This window comes from Trichoderma citrinoviride (genome assembly GCF_003025115.1).
Source record: "Trichoderma citrinoviride strain TUCIM 6016 unplaced genomic scaffold BBK36scaffold_3, whole genome shotgun sequence".
Classification (NCBI taxonomy): domain Eukaryota; kingdom Fungi; phylum Ascomycota; class Sordariomycetes; order Hypocreales; family Hypocreaceae; genus Trichoderma; species Trichoderma citrinoviride.
Genome location: NW_020194711.1, coordinates 743,136 through 766,263, shown reverse-complemented (window position 1 = coordinate 766,263; position 23,128 = coordinate 743,136). Strand labels below are relative to the sequence as shown.

The 23,128-nt window shown below is 55.4% G+C and overlaps 6 protein-coding genes across 6 annotated transcripts; 4 read left to right on the top strand and 2 right to left on the bottom strand.

Moving 5' to 3' along the window:
* Positions 1–4,624: 4,624 nt before the first annotated feature.
* BBK36DRAFT_1191440 (hypothetical protein) lies at positions 4,625–5,903 on the top strand (the record flags this gene model as incomplete). The annotated part of the gene is made up of 5 exons (XM_024896717.1): positions 4,625–4,680; positions 4,722–4,787; positions 5,185–5,343; positions 5,470–5,762; positions 5,845–5,903. The coding sequence occupies 5 exons, from the start codon at positions 4,625–4,627 to the stop codon at positions 5,901–5,903; spliced, it is 633 nt and encodes a 210-aa protein (XP_024751974.1).
* Positions 5,904–7,384: 1,481 nt separating this feature from the next.
* BBK36DRAFT_1112799 (hypothetical protein) lies at positions 7,385–10,159 on the top strand (the record flags this gene model as incomplete). Its single annotated transcript, XM_024889839.1, has 3 exons — positions 7,385–7,457; positions 7,521–8,651; positions 8,772–10,159. 3 exons carry the CDS (start codon positions 7,385–7,387, stop codon positions 10,157–10,159), a joined length of 2,592 nt encoding a protein of 863 aa, XP_024751973.1.
* Positions 10,160–11,385: 1,226 nt separating this feature from the next.
* Positions 11,386–12,706, bottom strand: BBK36DRAFT_1132984 (dimethyladenosine transferase-like protein; the record flags this gene model as incomplete). Its single annotated transcript, XM_024892054.1, has 3 exons — positions 12,229–12,706; positions 11,734–12,129; positions 11,386–11,538 (listed from the first exon to the last, which is right to left on the bottom strand). Exons 1-3 carry the CDS (start codon positions 12,631–12,633, stop codon positions 11,386–11,388), a joined length of 954 nt encoding a protein of 317 aa, XP_024751972.1. The 5' UTR covers positions 12,634–12,706.
* Positions 12,707–12,999: 293 nt separating this feature from the next.
* On the top strand, positions 13,000–16,082 carry BBK36DRAFT_1134514 (hypothetical protein). Its single transcript, XM_024892337.1, is given in 5 exon segments — positions 13,000–15,799; positions 15,828–15,838; positions 15,857–15,914; positions 16,001–16,022; positions 16,034–16,082. 1 exon segment carries the CDS (start codon positions 13,013–13,015, stop codon positions 15,797–15,799), a length of 2,787 nt encoding a protein of 928 aa, XP_024751971.1. The 5' UTR covers positions 13,000–13,012; the 3' UTR covers positions 15,828–15,838; positions 15,857–15,914; positions 16,001–16,022; positions 16,034–16,082.
* A 220-nt stretch (positions 16,083–16,302) lies between these two features.
* Positions 16,303–16,811, bottom strand: BBK36DRAFT_1166550 (hypothetical protein; the record flags this gene model as incomplete). Its single annotated transcript, XM_024894933.1, has 2 exons — positions 16,303–16,473; positions 16,599–16,811. The coding sequence occupies 2 exons, from the start codon at positions 16,809–16,811 to the stop codon at positions 16,303–16,305; spliced, it is 384 nt and encodes a 127-aa protein (XP_024751970.1).
* A 1,623-nt stretch (positions 16,812–18,434) lies between these two features.
* On the top strand, positions 18,435–22,984 carry BBK36DRAFT_154006 (hypothetical protein; the record flags this gene model as incomplete). The annotated part of the gene is made up of 4 exons (XM_024897624.1): positions 18,435–18,829; positions 18,886–19,065; positions 19,133–19,996; positions 20,850–22,984. Exons 1-4 carry the CDS (start codon positions 18,466–18,468, stop codon positions 22,982–22,984), a joined length of 3,543 nt encoding a protein of 1,180 aa, XP_024751969.1. The 5' UTR covers positions 18,435–18,465.
* Between the last annotated feature and the right edge of the window lie 144 nt (positions 22,985–23,128).

Sequence of the window (23,128 nt, the reverse complement as noted above, 5' to 3'; positions counted from 1 at the left end):
CCTGGAATCATGCTTTCTTGTTGGGGACAATTTGGGACAGGCGTCTATCACGGGAACGCACCGACTACTTCGATATATTCAGACGGATAATTTCTTTTACAACCAGGATCAGTATGAATGCTTCTCTTTCAACATCAAGGACGATACGCACGGCAATAACGATAACAACGACGAAGCGGCCGGACCGGCGGGCAGAGCGGGCTTGGACATAATGCCTTTTGCCCATAAAACTCCTTGGACAGCAGACGACAAATGACGACAAATGACAAGTACATGACTTGCAAACAGTTTGATATGACATATATAACCTTGTCTGGTGCCCTTCAATTTCCTTTTTATCTCCATGACCCTGTTTTTCTTTTGTCACTTATAACTACCTTATTATTATCATCAGAGGACGTATGATGGGTCACGTCTTCTCTTCTTGGGATATTGATTGACGAAAGACAAAGTATGTCTTTGGAGCAAAGGAGAAGAAAAGAGATATAACGCAAACGTGCATTAGATACATACAATGTACGAGTATGGCGAGACGCATGTGCGGGTATATGGTTCGGTGGAAGTTGATGATGGGGGCGTGTTGTCTTCTTTTTGTGATTTCTTCTTCTTTTACACCCGAGTTACTTTTTTTCGTTGGATACTTTATGTAGTTGTTTAATTGACGCATCATATACGCGGACGGAATGCAGACCTGCTCCAATATAGGAGGCATTCGCATTATTATTGACTGGCCTTGGAAGGGGCATTTGCCTGCATGCATGGTGGACAGATAGATCTCTGTGGACGTCGTCTGAAGACCGGGGGGCATGCAGTATGACAAAATCAATTATTACTTGTAATATCAGGCGACACATATCTGACGAGGTGGCTTGAATTTCCATTGCCCGGGGCGATGGCCTACCTTTACGCGGGCACGGGGAGGATTTGGAGGGCGGGAAGTGAGGAGAAGGATGAGGAGGAGGAGGAGGACAGTTTTCGGAAACACAGCCCAAGGCAGAAGGGCAGTGCTTGCATGTACACTCTTGGAAATAAAAGGGGTGCTGCTGCTGCTGCTGCTCCTGCTTCTGCGAGAAGCCTTGTGATTTTGGGCGTGGGTTGTAGGAGAGAGAATTTGAGGTTGAGAAGGGACAGGAGGTTTGTTTGGGATTTGTGTAAGTTGTGTGCTTGAGATGTAGAAGACGTATAACAGAAGTTCAATGCTGCATTAAATATTTGAGAGAACTGAGATTATGCCAGCTCTTTCATTTTTCTTTCGCATACGGCGTTTTGCAATTTATCTTGTAATTGTTTCTTCTCCTTCTTTGTTTTGCTTTTGTATTATTTCCTATCAAATCAATTCATAGCCTGGGTTTCGACATCATGGGTTCAAGAGGAAGAGGGCCTGTGTCCATAGTGCTTGACCGCTTGTTACTACTACATCAATGTGTGTCAAGGCGGGATCACGGCCCTCAATAGCTGGAGCAATGACCTTCTTTCATGGTATCCTCCTCCCTCACATTGTCCTCATGATGGCTCTTTGTTTCTGATTTCTGACTTTATCACTGGCGGTTCTTTTCCCTCTTTCTTATGCTCTCTCTCCACTTGCTTGGTCTTCTGAGCGTTTTGTGTGTTGCTGCATTTGGTTTGATGCATGTACAAGTACGTACGCAAGGTTTTTCCTGTACAATTGATACCCAACGAGGCATCACGCGTGGAATGGGGGAATGGGCCAGTGACTTCCCAATCGTCAATGTTTGCCTTGCCTGACCCTGTCAAAATGTTGTCTCTGGCTGTCCTCTTTTTGCCGGGTGTTTATTGTCTGGTTGAGAACTTCTTTAGTCTGTCGAGTGAGGGTCGTCGCATAATGTGGGCATGTGGAGTGTTCCTCTCTCTCTCTCTCTCTCTCTCTTCGAACCAATCTGCAGCAAAGGCGGTGAGTGAAAGAGAATGAAGAGGGTAGAAAAGAGGCAAGAGAAGAGGCCCTTTGCTTCGGCCAGGTAGGGATCTGTATGGAGAAAAAAAGGGTCTTGTGAGGGGCGTTTTTTGTTCACTACATACTAAGGCATTAGGCACGATGCGGGATCTGTCGAGGGTTTTGTCTTGTGAGTGCGAGGGTACAGTACAGTAGTGAGAGAGAGAGGCGTGTATGTACAAAATGAAGGGCGATGGAGACTGGGGGAGCAGGGGAGGTACAAGTACTAGTATGTAAATGCCAAAAGTGATTTTGTTTCTTTGGCGAGCAAATCTACTACTACTACGACTCTTTTGGTGATGGAGGCATGTAGGGAGATGTTACGAACGAGTACGAGTAGGGCTGTTCGTGCACTGCAAGGTGGCGAGAAATTCATCTCTTTTCCATCCTTGCGGTTGATCGGGTCAGTCGCTTCGCTTAGATGTTGCTTAGAGGGACGATCCAATATCTGTCATTCGACGTGGATGAAACTTGTGATACTGATGGTTGAGGATATCTTTTGCTTGTCTATTCGGTGTAAACTTAGTTACGTGATGTGATCCCAGGCTTAAAGATGGTGTTAATGTCTGCCTCTATCGGTACATGTACTATCTCAAGCCCTTGCAAGTCCGGAATCCACTGTCCAAGCCGCGCACCTCGTCGGCTTCAACCCGAGCCAAGCAACCCGCAGAGCAAGACATCTTCGCCAACGGGTTTCCGGTCGTGGGAGTGCGTTCTCGGTAAAAGGGCAAAGGGCAGAAACAGGGCGTGGTGGGACGACGTGGAGGCGAGGTCACCTGTGCAGGAGGGCCAGAGGCTTAGACGCATGTAGTTGTAAGTACGAGTTATTACAACTACTGTATGTGGTTGAACGAATTAGTAAGGGGATCAAGACTTGTTGAGGTTTCTGGATAGATGGAATGTCTCGAGTACAGTGGCGAGAGGCCATGCATTGCGGTTCATCATGCGTGCGACTTGGGACCGTTGACGTCCAATGGAGATGCTACTATGGAATGGGCGAGTTGGACCGCCTAGGGCAAGTATAAGCGAGCCGTTGAAGCAGAGGAGCAGCAACTAGCCACGATCCGGGATGGACGATTATACGCATACGCACATTGTTGCAGATGACTGATGGGCAAGAGACAAAGAAAAAAACATCTCGACAAGATCAAAGAGGATGAGAAGAGCAGGAAAAGCAACACCAGGCCTTGACCCAACCAGGCCTAAGGCGAGTCGAAAGCCGCAAGCCCCCCAAGCGGGACGGCAAGGGGCAAAAAAAAAAAAGGAAAAGAGAGAGAGACAAATGAAAATCCAGGGAAAGAATACAATAAAATAAAAATAAAGAGCTTTGATCTATTTTTTCGTTTCTTCTTAGGGCCATGCATCTACTATGAAACCGCACAGAAAAAAGACAGGGGTGGCGTCTATCGTGTCGAGCTGTGAGAGGCTGGCGGCAGAGGCTGATGGGAGAATCCTGCTGGGGGATCGGCTGCAATGGAGGGGTGGCTGCTGCAGGTGGGAGGAGGGCGTTGGGGGCCGGTCAGCGGAAAGGGCTCTTGATTTTGCTTTCTTTCTTCTTTTTCTTCCTTGGATAGAGTCATCACAGGCTGTTGGAGGCGAGAATTGAGACACGAGAACGCCTTGATCCGATGGACTTGTGTGCATATATCGTACGAGTACGTGGATGTGCTTGAATCAAGCCAAGTTACGTGTAGGTACATGTAGTTATTGTTGTTCTTTTGCTCCAGTTGCTTGGTCACAGGTTGGGATGTGCTGTCAGCGTTGATTGGGAGAACCGAGGGGCGTCGTGACGAATGTTGTAACAAACAGGCCCCGTCGAATGTGGTGACGGTTCATTCCTTGGTGTTGTCGTCGCTTGCGGTTGTGTCGTTGAAGTGATGGATGTCTGGATCGGTATCAAATAGAGTGAAATCCCATCTGGGCGAGCGGATGGGACGGGACGTGCCCGGGCACTGGCAGCTTTATGGCTTGTTTGAGCCTAAACACGTACGTTGTTGTTGCTGCTGCTTTATCTGTTGGATGGGCGGGATGGGCAGAGCTTGGCTGCTGCAACTCATCATGTGTTTGTTGTTGACAAGCCGCCACAGTATCCATTGGGCCGCTTCGTCGTGGTACTGTAGTTAGTAGTAGAGGTAGTATAACAGGCCTGGATCGTCGTCGTATGTACCATGTCCCGGTTCTTCCCATCGGGGAAACCTCGTCGCTCGAAATACTACTCCCAAAGGGCTGAAACCGGGCTGAGCCATTTACTTACACGGCCAGCCAGCATATATTCTAAATTGTCTACATGACTTGCGCGCGCAGGCTCCTGCAGAGGTGGTGCCGACGACGTCGTGCGTTTGGTCGCCTGCAGCGAGTTATCCCGCGAAGAAGAGAGGGTTGGCAAGGGACGGCCCCTGGCATTGGCTGCCCCCTGCTAGGCCTCTTCTGGGCTGCGTTTTGCTGTGAAAATCCTGGGGAATGCTTTGGGCGTGCTGAGAGAGACCACAAGAGAAGCAGGCAGGCTCCTTATCATTGAGGTAGGGCGCTATTATCAGGCATCTACCTTGCCTATTGCGAAGTAACGGTCGATGCCTGAGCTTGCGAGCCGTGATACGACTCTCACGTACGAGTGCATGTACGAAAAAGGACCTGCTAGCCCAGATACAGCCATCCTCTGGTGTCTTGTGCGCAATGGCTGCGGCTCACGGAAGCAAAGGAGCCTGCGGTCGGCCGATGTTGATTGTGTTGTGTGTTGCTGGGGGAATGTTGGGGCTTCTGTGGAACGCAGATTCAATGGACTCGGCGACATCCGCGCTGGGACCGGAGGCGTCAAGTTCAACAAGTCCTGGACGCGGTTTGTTTCTGTTGAATTTGCTCGCAGCTGCCGTGCTGCCGACTTGCTTGATAATCGTGTACAAATCCCCCGTACGTAGCCCATCTTTTCTTGGCCGTCTTCTTGTTTTGTTTTGTTTTGTTCAAAGTTGTTATCGTTGCTGTCCATGACGTGGGTGGATCGCCGGCAGCCTTCTCTGCCGTGGCTCATATTACTTGTACACCCGTTTTCTTCGTTGCGGCGTATCTGTTTCCTGGATTTTCAACTCAAGAATTGTGAGTAGTTGTAAGGGGGGAGAAAAGAAAAGCGAGTTGGCTGCATCAGTCGGGTCTGGGCAGGGCTCGCCTGGCACGGCAGCTGCGCGTGCTTCGAGATGGCCTCCCCCCTCCGTGTACGGATATGCTTCATGACGTGCTAGCCGTCCTATCGTGTGCGGTGCTTCCCTCTACGTCGCATTGACCTGGGCCTGGCTCTGGGATTCGTGGAACGTGAACCCCAGCAGTCATATGTTGGAAGGGAAAACGGCTACGAACAAAGAGGAAGAGGAGGGCAAGAGATGGAAAAGCAGGTATCGTATGTAAGTGGTCGGTTGGGATGATCAGTCAAGGAGAAGCTTGCTTTCCACTACGTAGAGCCCGTATCGTACTCTAATTGAACGAGGCCGGAGATGGAGGGCACGAGCTACTATTACTACTAGTAGTAGTATTACGAGTCCATGCCACCATTTGCTGTGCCATCCTCTCCGTGATCCATCCGCCGTGAACTCGGTGGCCAGCAGTCGATTGGTCCACGGCCAGACTACGAAAGCAGCTTCCGAGTGCCACCTGGCAATGTTGTGCTGCAAATGGAGCAGACACCAGCCCTTTCTCGAACGAAGAGGACGGGCCTCAGATCCATGCACAGGTCGATACGTTGAGCTAGCGATCCCAATGCTGGCCGAGAGTCAGCAGACCGGCGCTGTCGGGGGCTCTGGCCAGCTCTCTGCCCTGTACGGTGGTTCGTGCAAGTACTTGTACGAGTTGCGTGTACCGACGACGATGGAAGAGGCTGGGAGTTGGATGTTGTGGCGCTTGGCCAGGGTGGGTGCAGATGCCAGAGCGGCTCTGGGTGCAAATCATCGATATGCCCAATGACTAAGTTGTTTGGCACCAACAAACCGGTAAGAACTACGTACCTGCTTGTACATCCATTGAATTGCACGTTCTGCTTGTTCCTTTCATTTGTTTGTAACAAACGGTAAGACGGCGTCCAGCCAGTCGTTCGGCGTCTTTTTACATCTCCGCAGTAAGCATAAGGTAGGTACAGAGCATCCTCGCACAGCGTCCTGGATGAAACCGCGCCGCTTCATGGCAAAGCCAAATCCGCATCGCTTCTTCATGCTCCCATTTTTGCTTTCTTTCCCGCACAAAAAGAAACACGGAGCTTCCTATTGGTGTTGCATCGAGCTTTCACATCAACCGGCCGCCTAATCTCGCCCTCTGCCTCGGCGTCAGGTGTGCCAATCATACCGCAGCGTCAGGAAACACCCGGTACTTGCCGGCCTGACACCAGCACCAGGGACAGGCGCTGTGTGTACGAGTACTCCCCCCACGCGCTGGATCTAGGTACTTGGCGCTACTTGGCGCTGCCTGGCTGTGCATCGACAGCGCATGCCTCGTAACCCTGGTCAACTGTACCCTGCCGTACCCTGCGCGATTGGCACATGCCTTGCTCCCTCCACGGATCCAACTCTGGCACGCCCCATGTCCTTGTTCTCACGGACCCGTCTCTCTCTCTCTCTCGCCCTCTTCGTCTTCCTCCTCTCTTCTCTTCCTCCCCTTCCATCGTATTCCCACACCCTTCCACCCGTCCACTCCATGCCTGCCTTGCTGCTGCTCCTGGTGCTAGTAGTACGAGTACTCGTAGTGCCGCCCTGAAGCAGAGTCCCACCATCGTGGCCAACCCGATTGATTGTGTCATCCTTTGCGCACTTGTTTCCGCTCCGCGTCCCCCAAGCCAAGCACAAAGGCCCTGTCGCTGGCCCTGTCATCCTCTTCCCCGGCTCCAACGAATATTATTCACACATTTTCCCCCCTCTCCCTTCACTATTCTTTCGCCATTCAGTTTCTGTGCGAGCCTGCATATCCAGACACTCCCCCATCCGGCCCCGGTTCTGCTGCACACGCTCGAGCTCTGCTGACGCCACCCCCCTCGACCCCCGAACCCATTGGCTGGCCTTGAGCATCGGGCCAGAAACACCAACGTGCTAGTACGACGCACGCAAGGGAAGGGCCTCAACGTTGGGCATCGCGCCCATCCGATCCTCCCGCATCGCTGTATGTACTGTAATTCCAGTACTGTACCCTGTGTCGAGCCAACCACCATGAGCCGGGCCTAGGCTGCCAAACCTCACACCTCTGTTCCCACTCAAGCAGCCCGTAACAACAAAGCAGCCCGAACCACCACAGCCAGCATCAGCAGCAAGCACAAGCATAAGCACCAGCACCAGCACCAGTCGAGGCTTGCCCCGTTGGCATGCATGCTCTGCGAACCCACGACCTGCTCCCCTATCCACAGCCATGAACAGGCCACCGGCTGCTGCGACTGACGGCGACGGCGCCACACAGGCCGGGCCCGACATGGCGAATCATCAGCCCACACCTGGTGCGCCTGCGTCCGGTGCGACGTCGAGCAATCCAAGTGCCAATCCGAGTACCAGCTCCAGCTCCAGCTCCAGCTCCGGTGCCAGCGCCAGTAATACCAGTGCCAATCCAGCTGCTGCTGCCGCCAGCATCAGTGCTACGGCGACGTCGACTCACTCGTCCGCAAGCAACTCCGTCGCCCATTCACCCATGGGCTCCCGAGACCCCTCCCCGACCCGTCAACCCCGGAGAGCAACTTCGTCGTCGGGCAGGATCAACGGCGCGACATCACGGAACAACAGCCAGCAGGCCCAGAGCCCGTCTCCCCAGCGCAAGTCGACCCTCGCCCGGCCTGCCTCCGGCCTTCGAAGCCTCTCCGCGACCACCACGCCGGCTCTCGTGCCCGTGACCGCCAACAACGACTCACAGTCCCAGTCTCAGTCCCAATCGCCGTCGCAGTCCCAGGTCCACGCCCAGGCACCAACCGCACCGCAGAAGCCTGCACAGTCGTCCGAGTTGAGAGACAGCACGAAATGGCCCGTGTCGCCCCGTATACGCTCCCCTCCACCGCAACAACTTAGAAACGGCAGCACGACGACGCCTCGCCCCCCGAGCGAGCAGGATCCGCCCCCTTCCTCCTCCTCTCCTCCTCCCCCCATCATCATCAACGTACAGCACCCTAGCCCATCTTCCATCCAGGCCGAATCATACCAGTCCCTGACCGCCAGCGAGAGCGAAGCCGAGGACCTGCAGATGGCGTCCGGCCTCCGAACGCCGGCCCGCGGGCCTCTGGAAACCGTGCAAGAAGTCAGCCAACCAAACTCGCCAGCCCGCTTTCGCGGCCAGCAGGACGCCTCTCTCCTGGAGCACGTTAGGGAAAAGTTTTCCTACGCCGACAATCAATCCGACGTGGATGGCGGCCGGACGCTGCGAGCCAGACCTATGCTTCCCGGTTACGAAAATGGCGGCGACAGCAGGACTGAGTCTAGGAGGACAACCTCTGTCCCTCCGCCCCTCATCTCCAGACAGTCGAGTGCCATCATGCTGTCGAAGCAAGCCAAAGCCCGGCCCGAGGGCTCTACGCAGACAATGACGGTCGAGACGGAGACTGTGGCGAGCATTCCCCAGGTGGCGCTTGCGGTAGGCCCGAAGCCTGATGGCATCAATGGTACTCTGAGGACGAAGCAGAGCACAGAAACCATTAGGCCCCCGAAGAAGGAAAAGAAGAGATCCTCCCGTAAACAGCCAGTCAACAGCGGAAATGGTGAGATTCTTGTTCCCCCCCCCTTCTCGTTCCCTCCACTCTGCATCAGAACTCTACATGGTTCCCGTGCGAATCAGTATACCTCGGCCATGAAAACAGCCATGCTAAACTACTTGCTAGGGTCATCCAAGGCGGACATCTTCGAGGCCAAAATTGCCAACGCTGTCGATGAAGCTAATACCTCCGACTCGGAAGAGACGTTTGTATACGATTCTAACCCCCCGGACGTTGGCGAGCGAGCCTCACGCCGCTTCCACTCCCGCACCCCCAGTGCCACTTCCATAGTAAGCCAGAGCGATCGCCCCAACATGCGGGCGATATACGGCATCGTCGATGGCCATGGTCCTGCGCCTAAGAAGAGCATGAAGTTCCCCAACACTTACGTCAACGGCCCCATCAACGACGGCATGTTGACCGGGGACGAGGACGGCAGGGGAACCGGCCGCAGCGCCAGCGGTTCTGGCCGAGGCACCGTCCGGCAGCATCACCACATAGGCCGCTGGGGTCGACAGCCGAACAACGGCCATGCTTCGCTTTTCGACAACGAATCGCCCTTCCAGAATGCGTCAAGACCAAAGATGACTAGCTCTCGCCACTCCTCCGGACCCCCGAGCCCGAGAAATCACCCCTCCATGCGGGGACCCCTGAGCTCCAAACGCTCGGTGATGCACATGTCCTCGAGCTATGATTTGGACGAAACGACGGGCGCGGATGACGAGCGCAGGCCTCTCCTCGACAACAACCGCAGAGGAGGACGATTCAGGCGTGGCCCGCACAACTTGCGGCAGGCTGAGGCGCAGACGTACTCTAGGAGGTCGTCGTATCTCAACCGATTTGCCGCATGTCTGGTCCTCACCATGATGTTCCTCTTGGTCATTACGGGTGCCATAGGTTTCATGTTTGCGACGTCCCAGCCCCTCAGCGACATTGAGATTGTCTCCATTCACAATGTCGTCACCAGCGAGCAGGTCCTCATGTTTGATGTCACCGTCAAGGCGCACAACCCCAACATTGTGGTTGTCACCATTGATCATGCCAACCTCGAGATCTTCGCCAAATCAGAGTATGGAGGCGCCGACTCGGACTGGTGGGATAACCCCGATGGACCGCGAGACAACTTGGTACGTCCGTACGACGATCCCATCAATGATCCAACCACTCCTGGGGGAGAGGACGAAACGAAGCCCAACATACTCCTCGGACGCATTACCGAGTTTGACAGTCCCCTGACATTTGAGGGATCTCTGTTCCATCAGGGTCTGTCCTCGTCGACTGGCGAAATGCAGCTGCCGTATCCCGGGAACGGCACAGCGGGCGGCTCAAAGCGCTGGGAGCGTATCTATCAGAACGAATTTGACCTCATTGTCAAGGGAGTGGTCAAATACAGCCTTCCCCTGAGCGCCCACATTCGCAGCGCTACCGTTGCAGGACGAACGACAGTCAAACCGAACTCCGCCAACAACCCGCCATCAAAACCAAATGTCACGGCGGAGAATTTCGAAGTATAAGACGGAGGCATCCTTTTCGTCTCTTCAGAGATGCTGCGTTGATGCCGTCTTGTTCTTGTTCATCCCCCCCTTCCTTTCCCTTCCTCGCTCCCCCCCTTTTTCTTTTTCTCTTTATTTTCCCCTTCCATTTTTTCCATATCTTAGTCTTGTTTGTGTACATCGAGCGCGCATAGCGAGGTTTCTTACGGAGCAGAGGCGTTTGACTGCAATTTTCAACAATATCATGGCTTGTTCAGTTACCGGCAAGGACAAAGTTGGCCCTGCCTAGGTGTCTTTTTTTGGGTCTCTTCATGTGTCAGAGTTCACCGGGGGGCTCCGAGACTCGCCCTCTTCATTTTCATTGTTTCCCCTTCCTCCTCTTTCCCCTTTCTCTATTTCTTCGTTTTGACGTGGCATACACCGCTGGCTTTGAGACGAAATATGCCTTTCCTAAGCAACAGATGTACAAGATGAAAAGTAAAAAACAGGGAGCACACGAGGCATTCGGATGGAGTTTTCTTTATACCTTACGCAGCATAGATGAAAAAGTGGCAACTACTCCCCCTCCTTGTTTTGTCATTGTAACGCTTTTTCCTCATGACAAGCGGTCGATTCCGTTCACACGCAGCTGTTTTTATTCTGGCGCTTCTTCGATAGGAGGATAAGGGGACTGTTGTAGAAGCGAGTCTTAGAATACAGAAAGAGATGTTGTGGGGGGGAGAGGGAGCAAGATGGGCTGAATTGATGCATCAGATGGAGTTTATAGTAAAACGAAAAGATACAGTGAGGAAGAAATGATTCGAAGCGATACATGAAGTTATTTTCACAGATGTATATACTCGGTAGAATTCGTCAAAAATAATGGTTGCATTTGAACGGTGAATTGTGTGATTGGGGGGGACGAAATCATGATGCTTTCTCAGATGTGCCCCCGAAATCTGTATAACTCCTAAAACGCCTCCCACTCGCCAGCCTTTTCTTTGTGTGTGAAATCATGAACATGTAACATCAAACAGTGTTTGACCAAAGACGGAAAGGAAATCCTTCTTGAACACAAGTCCCTTTGAATTCCACGACGGGGCTCTTGTATACCAGCATATGAAAATGAGAAGAGCTGCTCGAACGAAAAACAGAGAGAAACATGGAATAAGGGAGAAAGGGGAGAGAGAGAGAGAGAGAGAGAGAGAGAGAGAGAGAGAGAAAGGAGCGCAAAGAAGAGGGCGAGAACATGGGTAGTAGCCCCGCGCTCATGAAAAGTGAATGCCCTCCTCGTTAAAGGCAAACAGCATCCGCAAGAAGTCGTTCTCATCGCACTTGCTCGCACGCTTGTCCGCCAGCTCCGTCACGTCCTCGAGCACCTTGCGGATCTTCTCGCGGACGAGCTCGGCGACCCTTGTCTTCTTGCGCTTGCTCTTCGTCTTGGGGGCGTTGTTGTTGCTGGCGGACTTTGAGGAATCCTTGAAGAAGCTGGGCGTGTCATCGTCGGCGTCGGCAGCATCGCCGTCAACGTCCATGCCGGCGTCCTCGTCCACGTCCATCTCTTCGTCGTCGCCGTCGTCGTTGTCGTTGTCGTCTTGGTCGTCGCCGCCTTCGACGAGGCTCTCATCGATGGGGACGCCGTTCATGGCGCACCACGTGCGGTAGTTCCTCTCCACCATGGCGAGGACCTCCTTGGTGCCCAGCCAGCTGGCGCGCAGCGTCTTGTTCTTGCGGACGAAGCACACGCGCAGCAGGCCGTCCCACTCGTCCCAGCTGACGTTGGGCCGGTCCTTGCCCATCTTGGGCTCGATGCGCACGACCGAGGACTCGACCTGGGGCGGCGGGCGGAAGTTGTTCTTGCCCACCTTCATGATGTGGGTGATCTTGGCCCAGAACTGGGCGTTGACGGAGAGGGCCGTCAGGCGGAGGGCGAACTCGCGCTGGAACATGAGGACGGAGCAGCGCGGGGGGTTGGGCATGGAGAGGAGCTTGAAGACGAGGGGGCTGGAGATCTGTTTTTTTGTACCAAGAGACGAAGGTTAGTAAAATCTTGGACGATTTGAAATGTGCGAAAGTTTACCGAGGAGGAGGGAAAGAAAGCCGCAGCATACCTGATAGGGGGTATTTGAGATGCAAACGTCAAACGCCGGCAGCTCCGTCTTGATCACGTCTCCCAGCAGGACCTCGAGCTTGCGCTGCTCGGGCTTTCCCTGCACTCGCTTGGTGACCTCGGCCGCCATCCTGGGATCGAGCTCGACGCAGATGCACTTCTTGGCCTGCTCGAGGATGCGGACCGTCAGGTTGCCCGTGCCGGGGCCGACCTCGAGGACGGTGTCCGTGGGCTTGAGGAAGGCCTTTTGCACAATGGCGTCCGAGACACCGGGGTTCTTGAGGATGTGCTGGCCAAAGTTGGTGTTGAACTTGAAGACGTTGTTCGTCTTGGAGCCCTTTCCGCTCGGCTTCTCGTAGGGGCCGCTGGAAGCGTTGTTGCGCTTCCCCTTTTCGGCTTTGGCCATCTTGACAGAATGTCTGATTTGGCGCGAGTTGGGTATATTATTTCGAGGAGGAGCGCCGGTTGCGAGATCGTGGGGGAGACGAGGGGTGATGATACCTTATTCTTTCGTAGACAAGAAAAAAAAAAAAGTATCCCGAGGCGGAATTATCGATAAGCGGAAAGGCGGGTACTAGACTTTGAGCACGGGTGTCAATTTGTCACACATAATGCGCCGCTACTGACCCAGAATCTTCACGTGGCAAAAGCTTCCCTTGCACACCCTACGGGCAAGGCTATTGTTGCCTTCGCGACAGTGGCTTTTCTGCCTTTCTCAAACCCCGTCATCCTTTCACTCCTTCTTCTTCTTCACCGCCAAGCATCCCGCTTCAGACGCGAGAACGATGACGTCCCGACGCGACTTTCTGAGCCAGCCGGCTCCAGAAAACTACGTCGCTGGTCTGGGTCGAGGTGCCACCGGCTTCACAACCCGATCCGATCTTGGGCCTGCTCGTGACGGCCCCAGCGAAGATCAGATCAAGGAGGCGCTTGCGAAGCGCGCTGCACAGCTCGGCCTCGTCCCCGACGGCAAGAAGGGCAAGGAAAAGGAGGAAGAGGAAGACGACGAGCGATACCAGGACCCCGACAATGAAGTGGGATTGTTCGCCGGCGGCGTCTACGACAAGGAGGACGAGGAGGCAGATAAGATCTGGGAATGGGTCGACGAGCGAATGGACCGGCGGAAACGGCAGCGGGAGGCCCGCGAGCAGGCCGAGCGGGAGGAATACGAGAGGAACAACCCCAAGATCCAGCAGCAGTTTTCGGACCTCAAGCGCGCCCTGGCCACGGTCTCGGACGAGGACTGGGCCAACCTGCCCGAGGTGGGAGACTTGACCGGCAAGAATCGACGGAGCAAGCAGGCGCTGCGACAGCGGTTCTACGCGGTGCCGGACAGCGTGCTTGCGGCGGCGCGGGATGCGGGAGAGATGGGCACGACGGTCGTCGACGATGGAGCAGCGACGAGCACGACGGACGCATCCGACGGCACAATGACCAACTTTGCCCAGATTGGTGCTGCTCGTGACAGAGTGCTCAAGTCGAGGCTGGAACAGGCGTCTCAGACGGCTGGTGGCGAGTCCGTCATCGGAAGCTCGACGAGCATCGATGCGCAGGGATACATCACGAGCCTCAACAAGATGCAGGTGAACGAGTCGCAGGCCCAGGTTGGCGACATCAACCGAGTACGAGAGCTGCTTCAGTCTGTCGTCAAGACGAACCCGAACAATGCCCTGGGTTGGATCGCTGCGGCTCGACTGGAGGAGCTGGCGGGCAAGATTGTGGCGGCGCGGAAGACGATCGATCAGGGATGCACCCGATGTCCCAAGAGCGAAGACGCATGGCTGGAGAACATCCGACTTAACCACGACTCACCGAACAGCAAGATCATTGCACGACGAGCCATCGAGGCGAACCCTAGATCCGTTCGGCTTTGGGTCGAGGCGATGAGGCTGGAAAACATTCCCAGCCATAAGAAGAGAGTTATACGACAGGCGCTGGACCATATTCCAGAGTCGGAAGCGCTGTGGAAGGAGGCCGTGAACCTGGAGGACGACCCCGAAGACGCCAAGCTGATGCTGGCAAAGGCTACGGAGCTCATCCCGCTATCCGTCGACCTCTGGCTGGCCCTGGCGCGGCTGGAAACCCCCGAGAACGCGCAAAAGGTCCTGAACAAGGCTCGAAAGGCCGTTCCCACGTCCCACGAGATTTGGATTGCCGCTGCTCGTCTCCAGGAGCAGCTTGGCCAAGGCCATAAGAGCGCTGTTATGAAGCGGGCCGTTCAAGTTTTGGCAAAGGAGTCAGCCATGCCGAAGCGCGAGGAGTGGATCAGCGAGGCGGAGAAGTGCGAAGAAGAGGGCGCCATTGTCACCTGCCAGAACATCATCCAGGAGACGCTGGGTTGGGGCCTGGACGAAGACGACGACCGCAAGGACACGTGGATGGAGGACGCCAGGGCAAGCATCAACCGAGGCAAGTACGAAACCGCGAGAGCCATCTACGCGTACGCACTGCGCGTCTTCGTCAACAGCCGGACCATGTGGATGGCTGCCGCGGATCTCGAGCGGAATCACGGAACACGCGAGTCTCTGTGGCAGGTGCTGGAGAAGGCGGTGGAGGCGTGCCCCAAGAGCGAGGATCTGTGGATGATGCTGGCCAAGGAGAAGTGGCAGTCTGGCGACGTGGACAATGCCAGACTGGTGCTCAAGCGAGCCTTCAACCAGAACCCCAACAACGAAGACATCTGGCTGGCTGCCGTCAAGCTGGAATCCGAAAACGGCAACGAAGAGCAGGCCCGGAAACTGCTCGAGGTTGCGCGGGAACAGGCGCCTACAGACCGTGTCTGGATGAAGAGCGTCGTCTTTGAGCGCGTACTGGGCAACGTCGAAACGGCACTTGACCTTGTGCTGCAGGCGCTGCAGCTCTTCCCCGCCGCCGCCAAGCTGTGGATGCTCAAGGGCCAAATCTACGAGGACCTGGGCAAGACGGGCCAGGCCCGAGAAGCATACGCCGCAGGCGTCAAGGCGGTGCCCCGATCGGTGCCCCTGTGGCTTCTCTACTCCCGGCTGGAGGAAAACGCCGGCCTGATTGTCAAGGCGCGCTCGGTCCTCGACCGAGCGCGACTGGCCGTGCCCAAGAACGGAGAGCTCTGGTGCGAGTCGGTGCGCCTCGAGCGCCGCGCCGGCAACATGGCCCAGGCCAAGTCGCTCATGGCCAAGGCGCTCCAGGAAGTGCCCAAGAGCGGCCTGCTGTGGGTCGAGCAGATCTGGCACCTGGAGCCTCGCACGCAGCGCAAGCCGCGCAGCCTCGAGGCCATCAAGAAGGTGGACAACGACCCGATCCTGTTCGTGGCCGTCGCGCGCATCTTCTGGGCGGACCGCAAGCTGGAGAAGGCGCAGAGCTGGTTCGAGAAGGCGCTCGTGCTGGACGCGGACCGCGGCGACAGCTGGGCGTGGTACTACAAGTTCCTGGTGCAGCACGGCACGGACGAGAAGAGGGCCGACATGGTGACCAAGTGCGTGCTCAACGAGCCGAGGCACGGCGAGGTGTGGCAGGCCGTGGCCAAGAACCCGAAGAATGCGAAGAAGAGCGTCGAGGAGATTCTCAAACTCGTTGCAGCGGAGTTGGAGCAGTGATTTCTAGTTTTTTTTTTTTTTTTTTTTTTTTTTTTTCTTTTTTTTTCCTGTTGCTAAAAAGAGTAGAGAGCAAAGGGCGTCTATTTGGTTCACAAATGGCATGGGAGTTTGAGGCTTAGGGCTGGGATTCTTTTTGATTGTTTTCTTTGCGGTTTCTTTTGAGAGCGCCCGTGTATGTCGGGTTCTCATCGACTGGCAGTTTGGTCAGGCTTGCTTAGAACATCCACGATGTGTATTCACTCCCGTTTCAGAAAATAGATGACATGGTAGAAATTGGCGAATGGTATGAACTCAGTTACTAGTAGTTTAGCTCAACGAACCAAAGGTATTGTCCTTCCCCCTTCGACTCATAAAGACATATAAAAGACAAAGAAGATGGCCAGAGTCTGTTTTGCTGCGACTCTCCTCCACTGACACGCGCCGTGTCCCACTTTCTTCTCCTTCTTCTTCCCTCCTCGACAGTCTTGTTGTCGTTCTTTTTTTAGTTTTATCTTTTGTTCATTTTACTTGCTGCCGCCAAACCAGCTCGAGATACCACCCTTTGCCTTGGCCGCGCCGTCCTCCACCTTGCGGTCAAACTTGTCGACGGCTTTCAGAGCTTCGCTTTTGGCGTCCTTGGCATAGGCCTCGGCCTCCTTCTTGAGCTTGATGGCTTCTCTATCGGCTTCGGCCCACTAATTTTCAAGAAAAAAAGAAGAAATGGTCAGCTTTTATGTTACGAAAAGAACTGGAACATAAGAGTTGGGGGGAACTGGGTGGGACGTGAAGAAGAAGAAGAAGAAGAGGTGAAGTTACGCACAGCCTTGTCGATTTTGGCGCCGGCCTCCTGGCCGTAGCCCTTGAATTCCTTTTCGGCGTTGGGAGAGTTGCCGGGGAGGTGGGATCTGATCTTGGCCGAGGCGCGGTCGGCGTCGCTCTCAAACTTCTTCTCGGCGGCCTTTGCGTTGCCGCCGGCGCCGTAGAGGTAGTAGCCGATTCCGCCGGCGGCGCCGAGGCCGAGGATCAGGGGCATTCGTGACTTGGTCGACATGATTGTGTGTGTGTTTGTGTGTGTGTTTTTTTGGTTGTGTGGTGGTGGTGGTGGTGATGTGTGTTTTGCGGTGGTTGTCTGGGATATGGGAGGTGAGAAGTTGGTGATGCTGACGAGGTGGCGAATTGGAGATGGTTTCAAAAGAACTGACGAGCTCTTATCTGGTATATATAGATAGGTAGCGGAAAGGGGAGAGAAGATGGAAGCAAGTTCCAAGAGGGGACGAAGGAATTGAGATGCAGGAAACCACGAGGAATCTTGTTGCGGTACTACTACTAGTAGGTACTAAGGTAAGGCAGCTGGGTACGAAGGACCTTGGTTACGTGGGCTTTGCTATACAGTACAGCAGAAACTGATAATATTCGTCTGATGAGTTTGCTTGTGGACATACTTCATTATGACGCATGCCCTGTTTTCGTGTATGAGTGACAGGCGCCGAGTGCAAGAGGTTCGTGATGGTGATGCAAAGAATTGGACGTGGATATACATGACGTAGTGTGGCAGAGGGGGCGGGGCGGCAAGTACAAGTACCCCGGATTTTGGGTACGGGTTTGCATGGGCTATTATATCGACAACTCAAAGAGTATGAATAGGTACTGTGCTTTTTTTGGAAGAACTTCCTGATTATATGACATGATGCGGAATGGATCAACGCCTGGTATTCTTCGGCGATGGAAGGATATGTGCCAATTATACATACATACATACATACATGGAGGAACTGGTCAACAGGGGGGATGACGATGGCGAGTATCGATACTGCAGCTCATGGCACCAGACTCCAATCGACGGCAGACTCCACTCAAGGGGATGCTCTTCCGGTGCCTGTTCAGTTAGTAGTAGTACTTGCAGGCGTTGGCAGCCCTGGAGAACGGGCAGCGATCCGTGCTAGAGGACTCAAGCTGCTAGGGATCTCCTTAGCGCGCCGTCTGTAGCCGCCATTACATCATTGAAGCCTGCAGCTCAGCCAAGCAAGGCTTTATAGCAACGAGGGCTCACGATCTTGGCACAACAGAGCAGGCAATTTACATATTCTTCTATAAGGTACGATACATTGGACTACCACCTTTTCTACTTGCTTGGACTATGTAGTTGGTATAGCACGTGCAATATCACAGATGACATGCATTGGGCTGTTCCATCTACCTGCCTTACCATCTACATAGGTAATCGCAGCGTCTCCCTCCCCCCACCCAGTCGCGCCATGGGTGGCCCAAAGCAGTAAAACAACTTGTTTCCTTCAGCCGCCCCGTGCTTTTCCCTCCTTTTACATCCATACCTACACATACAACAAAAGGTCTCCCTCTTGCTTCTCTCCTTGTGGAGCGTTCCTGGTTTCTTCGTGCTGGAGATTGTCCCTCCCGGTCCCTCTTCCCCTGGATTCTGGACGGCCCAATGAATGCTTGAAGCGCCAAGGTGATGCATCGTGGCTCTTCTCTTGCAGGCCTCTCAAGCTGTTGTTAGTCGGTGACGTGAAATCGAATCCCTTCAGCCGTCCACTTTCGATCCATCCCATACGCTCTTCCCTTTGGCCAGATACCGCAACCGCGCACCATATCCGCTCTTTGATTCGAACAACCGTGGCCACTTACAGTCGCTACGACAGCCTCATGACTTGCTGACGACGGCGAGCAAAATGCACGGCTCTCGCCGCACGGCAAACCTGCAGCCGGGCGACTATGACCACGAGATCACAATCACGGACGACGAAGCGGCCCAGTCGCTGCGAGCCACGAGCTCCGTGTCTGTAGGCGGAGACCTGGTTCCCACGAACACCTCGACGCGCCTGCTCTCCTCCGATGGAGAGCCGGAGACGGAGCAAGGCCAGGAGCAGCAGCCGCCAGACGGTCGCGAGACGGAGCGCCGAGATCACGCTCATCTACATCCGAGTGCATCAAAGGGGAAAGATGGCGCTACGACATACCAGGCAACCGCATTGGAGACTACAAGCGAATTAGGCCAGTCGCATTCTAGCGTGAGGCCGTCGATTGAGATTCGGGGTAGGTTGAGATTGTGTCTGGATCACAGAGAGCAGTAGGCTGACTCTCTGTTGCAGCGCCAAGCGTCGAGAATTCGCAGCACACGTCGAACTGGGATGCCCGCTCAAGGCCAAAGTCGAGGGAGAAGCCAGAAACGGCCATAGACATTCTCTACGAAAATGAAAGAGGAGGGTTCATGTGTGGCATTCCCTTGTTTTCCAGCGCAGCCCTCGGTTGCCTTGATCCCACCCCCTGGAGTAAGTGACAGCGCACGATAACGGCCGATGCATACGAATCAAAGAGGACTGACCAGTTACTGTGCAGCCAACGCATACCACCATCCATCCCCCACGGACATTCATACGGCGCAAGTTCCCGATCCTTCATGGGAGTGGGTATGGCCCGAATGGCGCATCAACCACCAAGACGGCATGGATGAAGGCGGCTGGGAGTATTCTTTTGCCTTTCAGAGGCCCTTCTCCTGGCATGGGCCAACATGGTGGAACTCGTTTGTCAGGCGCCGTGCTTGGATCCGCATGAGAGCAAGGAGGCGACCTGAAGACTTGCCCGCCGATCCAAACTTGCTTGCGGGAGTGGACTATTTCAAGATTCGCCCGGCATCCGTTCTCGGACCTCCTTTGCCTGGCAGTGTGGCCGGTAGCAGGGTCCCAAGCAGGGTCCCGAGCAAGGTCAGTCTGACGCAGGCATCATCTGCTGGGCACGAACGGGAGCGGCCGGACATTGAGGACATGGACATGCTTCTTCAGGCCCTCCGCTCTGCCAGGATTGACCGAGAGAAGTGGGAGGCCATCGAGAACTACGTCGAACACGCCATAGACCTCTCAGAGCTGCAGCACAAGATGCACGAGATAATGTCTCTCTTCGTCTTTCAGCAATCGCGCAGGCAGCTGCTGTCGTACCTCATGCAGAAGCATGATGAGATTGCCAAGGCGTGGGAAGAGGACAAGAGCCCGGAACTGAAGCGACGCAAGGAGGCCCTCGATGCTGCGACCAAGCACGCTGAAGAGGAGGTCTGCAAGCTGGCCTACTGGAGCGATGTTAAGCAGATGGCCGAGAGCGGAGAGCTGCGAGACGTGGTTGACTCTTGCGAGGGGCTGGGAACCGATGCGTGGCAGGGCCTGGATAAGAGTGCTCCAGAGCCTCCCCGGAACGGCAAGATGCCGCAGAGTTGAGACTGGGCAGGTCTGTACATATACCCTTTGTTTTTTAAGAAAGAGGCGGGCCTGGTTTTACGCACGCATGGTTTGAGAGCTACGGCACGGGTCGTATGGAATGATATCGGTGAACTGGCGTTACTTGTGGAAAGGTCGGGGGCACGATGGTGTTTGATATACTTAGTCACTGCCGGAGTATCTACTTGCAAACAAAGGAGCGCAGCATATGGCGATTAGATTCCAGGTAGTAGCACATTACGGGTGTTCTAGAATAGTAGAATACTGGCTCTCTGCCATGCAAGCAAATAATTTTTCTCAAAATCACATCACTTTGAAAGCTGATGCGCAGCTGTACCTTAGGTTAGCATCTGAGGCATCTTCACTGTGGCTGTACCTTACCTGTACTAGGTAGTAACAAGCTGCTCGCACGTGACCGCCTTCAGAAGCCAAAGAGGCAAAGGGCCAATGGAAAATCTCTTATCGGTGCTTTATCGGCCGTGCAGTTCCCGATCTGTACCGCTGCGAATCTCCCGCTCGCTCCTCTTGCCCCGATGTAAAGCAAACAACAATGCGCACCTCATGACCAATGTTCTTAGGGATCAAGTCGATTTGGAGGACTCGGTCCCAACTCAAACTCATCGGCACACCTGCTTTCTGTCCGCCTCGCCCGCTGCCATGGCGTTCCTCCGCGGCGTCTCTTGCCCTGGCCTCGAGCCGGCGCCTTGCGTCTTCGGCGGCCCTGACGAGTGAATCCCCTGCCGAGGGACCGCGGGTTGGCGGAGCGGAAGCAGAAGCAGAAGCAGAAGCAGAGGCAGGAGCAGAAGCTGAGACAGGCTTCTCTGACGAACTGACATCGCCTGCACAAGAGGCGGCGGCAGAAGCAGCGCGCGCCAAGAAGGCCCGGAACCGCATGTTCAGACAGGCCTTCACGGACAGGAGCCCGGCGCGGCTGCGGGACGCAGAGCGGAAGCTGGCCTCGCCGTACGTGCCCACGGTGCGCGACTATCCGTCGGCATATGCCGCCAAGGAGAGCAGGACGCACGCGCTGCAGGTGGCGAGGGTGCAGGTCGCGTTCGACGAGATCTGGCGGCACTTTGGCCACGGCATCCCGGACTGGAGCGAGACGTTCAACCTGCTCAAGAGGATGATGACGAGGCGGAGCGAGCCGTCGAGCATGGCCGCCATGCGCATCGTCCTGCCCAAGTCGTGGGCGCTGGAGCTGGGGAGCAAGAAGATTGAGTTTGTGGACTCGACGACGGGGCTGCTGGCCAAGCTGCGCGTCTCGTCGGACCACCAGGACCCCTCCGCCATCATCCTGCGGGGGAAGAGCTCGGTGCTGGCCAACGCCGCTGAGGAGCTGGTGGCCGCGTGCAAGGACGTCGAGGTCTACAAGCTCGGCGAGGTCGCGGCCTTTGGGTACGAGGTGCAGCGCCTCTGGCCGGGCATCGAGGGCGCGGCGGACGGGGGCTCGCTCATCCCCGACGACAAGCAGGACAACATCTGGGTGCATCAAGAGTACCAGACGTACTGGATCGACACGCCGTACGAGGAGGCGCCCAGGCCGGAGATGTGGACGATGGAGAACCTCGACGGGTACATCAGGATGCTTGTCTGCGGTCGGCTTCGTCCGCACCTCGCCCTGCGCTATTATGCAAAGCCGGAGAAGGACGGCACCTTTGTCGACACGGACGGCATCAGGGTCCAGCTCATCATGGCCGCGCTCACCGATGAAGACGCCAAGGCCTGCATCACGCCGTCGATCCTCAAGATGGCCATGTCGTTCATGGCGCATAAAGGCGGCCACCGAGCCGACGCAGATCGGCTGCTGACTCTGGCCGAGGAATGGGGCATACCCCTGGACACCGAGGCCTACAACATCATGCTCGAGGGCTACGTCACCAAGCGCGACGTTGCCTTCTTCCATAAGCTGCTCCTCAAGATGCAGCAGCGCTACTTCCAGCCCAATGCCCGGACGTGGCTGTTGTTCCTCGAGCTCGTCGAAAAGGAGATGGAAAGGAGGCAAATCATTGTTGCCATGTACGACCTCGGGCTGTTCAAGGACCCGGCCACCCGCCGAGGAATCGCCCGGATCATGGCCACGCACGACGCCTACGTTGCGTTTCGCTCCGGCAAGCGACTGGACGCCTTCATGGCGGAGCAAAAGTCGCGCTACGGGGACGACTGGTTCACCACGGACGCCATGAACAGCATCCTGACCGAGTTCTTCCGCTTCCACGAGCGTTCCCACCGCCGCTTCGACGACTTCCGCGGCCTCATCGAGAAGCAGTCCGAGGACGGCCGCAAGGTGGGCACCGACACCATCAACCTGGTGCTCGAAAAGTGTTTAGTCTACAAGGACTGGGACACGGCCGTCTGGGCGCTCACGAAGCTGCACGAGTCGGGCTGCGAGGCGGACCACCTGACGTACCAGTACGTGATCCGCCTGGCCATCCGCCTCCACCTCCCGCACGCCCTCGGCGTGGCCGTCTTCTACGCCGCGCTCGAGTACAAGCTGCGGGACGTCACGCGCGTCATCCTCCGCCGCCTCCTCCTCGGCCACGCCAAGGACGCCTTCTGGCTGGACCACAGGCCCTTCATCATGACCAAGGACATGGGCCGCCTCCTCATGGAGAACAAGGCCCAGGGCATCTCCCGCGTCGTCTCCCGCGTGGAGTGGGCCATCAACACGGCCTGCGAGGGCTACAAGCCGTCCAAGCCCCTCGCAAAGGTGCTCGACCTCGCGCAGAGGACGAGGGACCGGCCGCTGCAGCTGAGGCGCGCGTTTCCGGAGAATTTCACGTATGAAGGGGCGCACGACGCGAAGCAGGACATGGCCCTGCGGATGGAGAGGATACAGGAGGAGGAAGGGGACGAGAAGAAGCCGGTGAATGTGTTTTTGACGTGGCACTTTGATCCGCGGACGATGGTGAAGAGGTGGGATGAGGAGAAGGAGATGAAGGCTCGGGAGTGGTTCGATCGACATGTCAAGAAGGAACTTTAGCGGTGGGAAAGATGTAAAGGACAGCATTTGACAAGCTCCTCCTATTCAGAGGTAAAAACTTCAAAGGTAAAAACTTCAATGACAAAACAGGGGCGGTCGATGTTTGGGCCGACATGGGGTATGGTTATGGTATGAACCTATCAT

Bases quoted from the DNA above. Each gene is read 5' to 3' on its own strand.
- BBK36DRAFT_1134514 (XM_024892337.1), top strand. From the start codon at position 13,013: ATGACGTCCCGACGCGACTTTCTGAGCCAGCCGGCTCCAGAAAACTAC.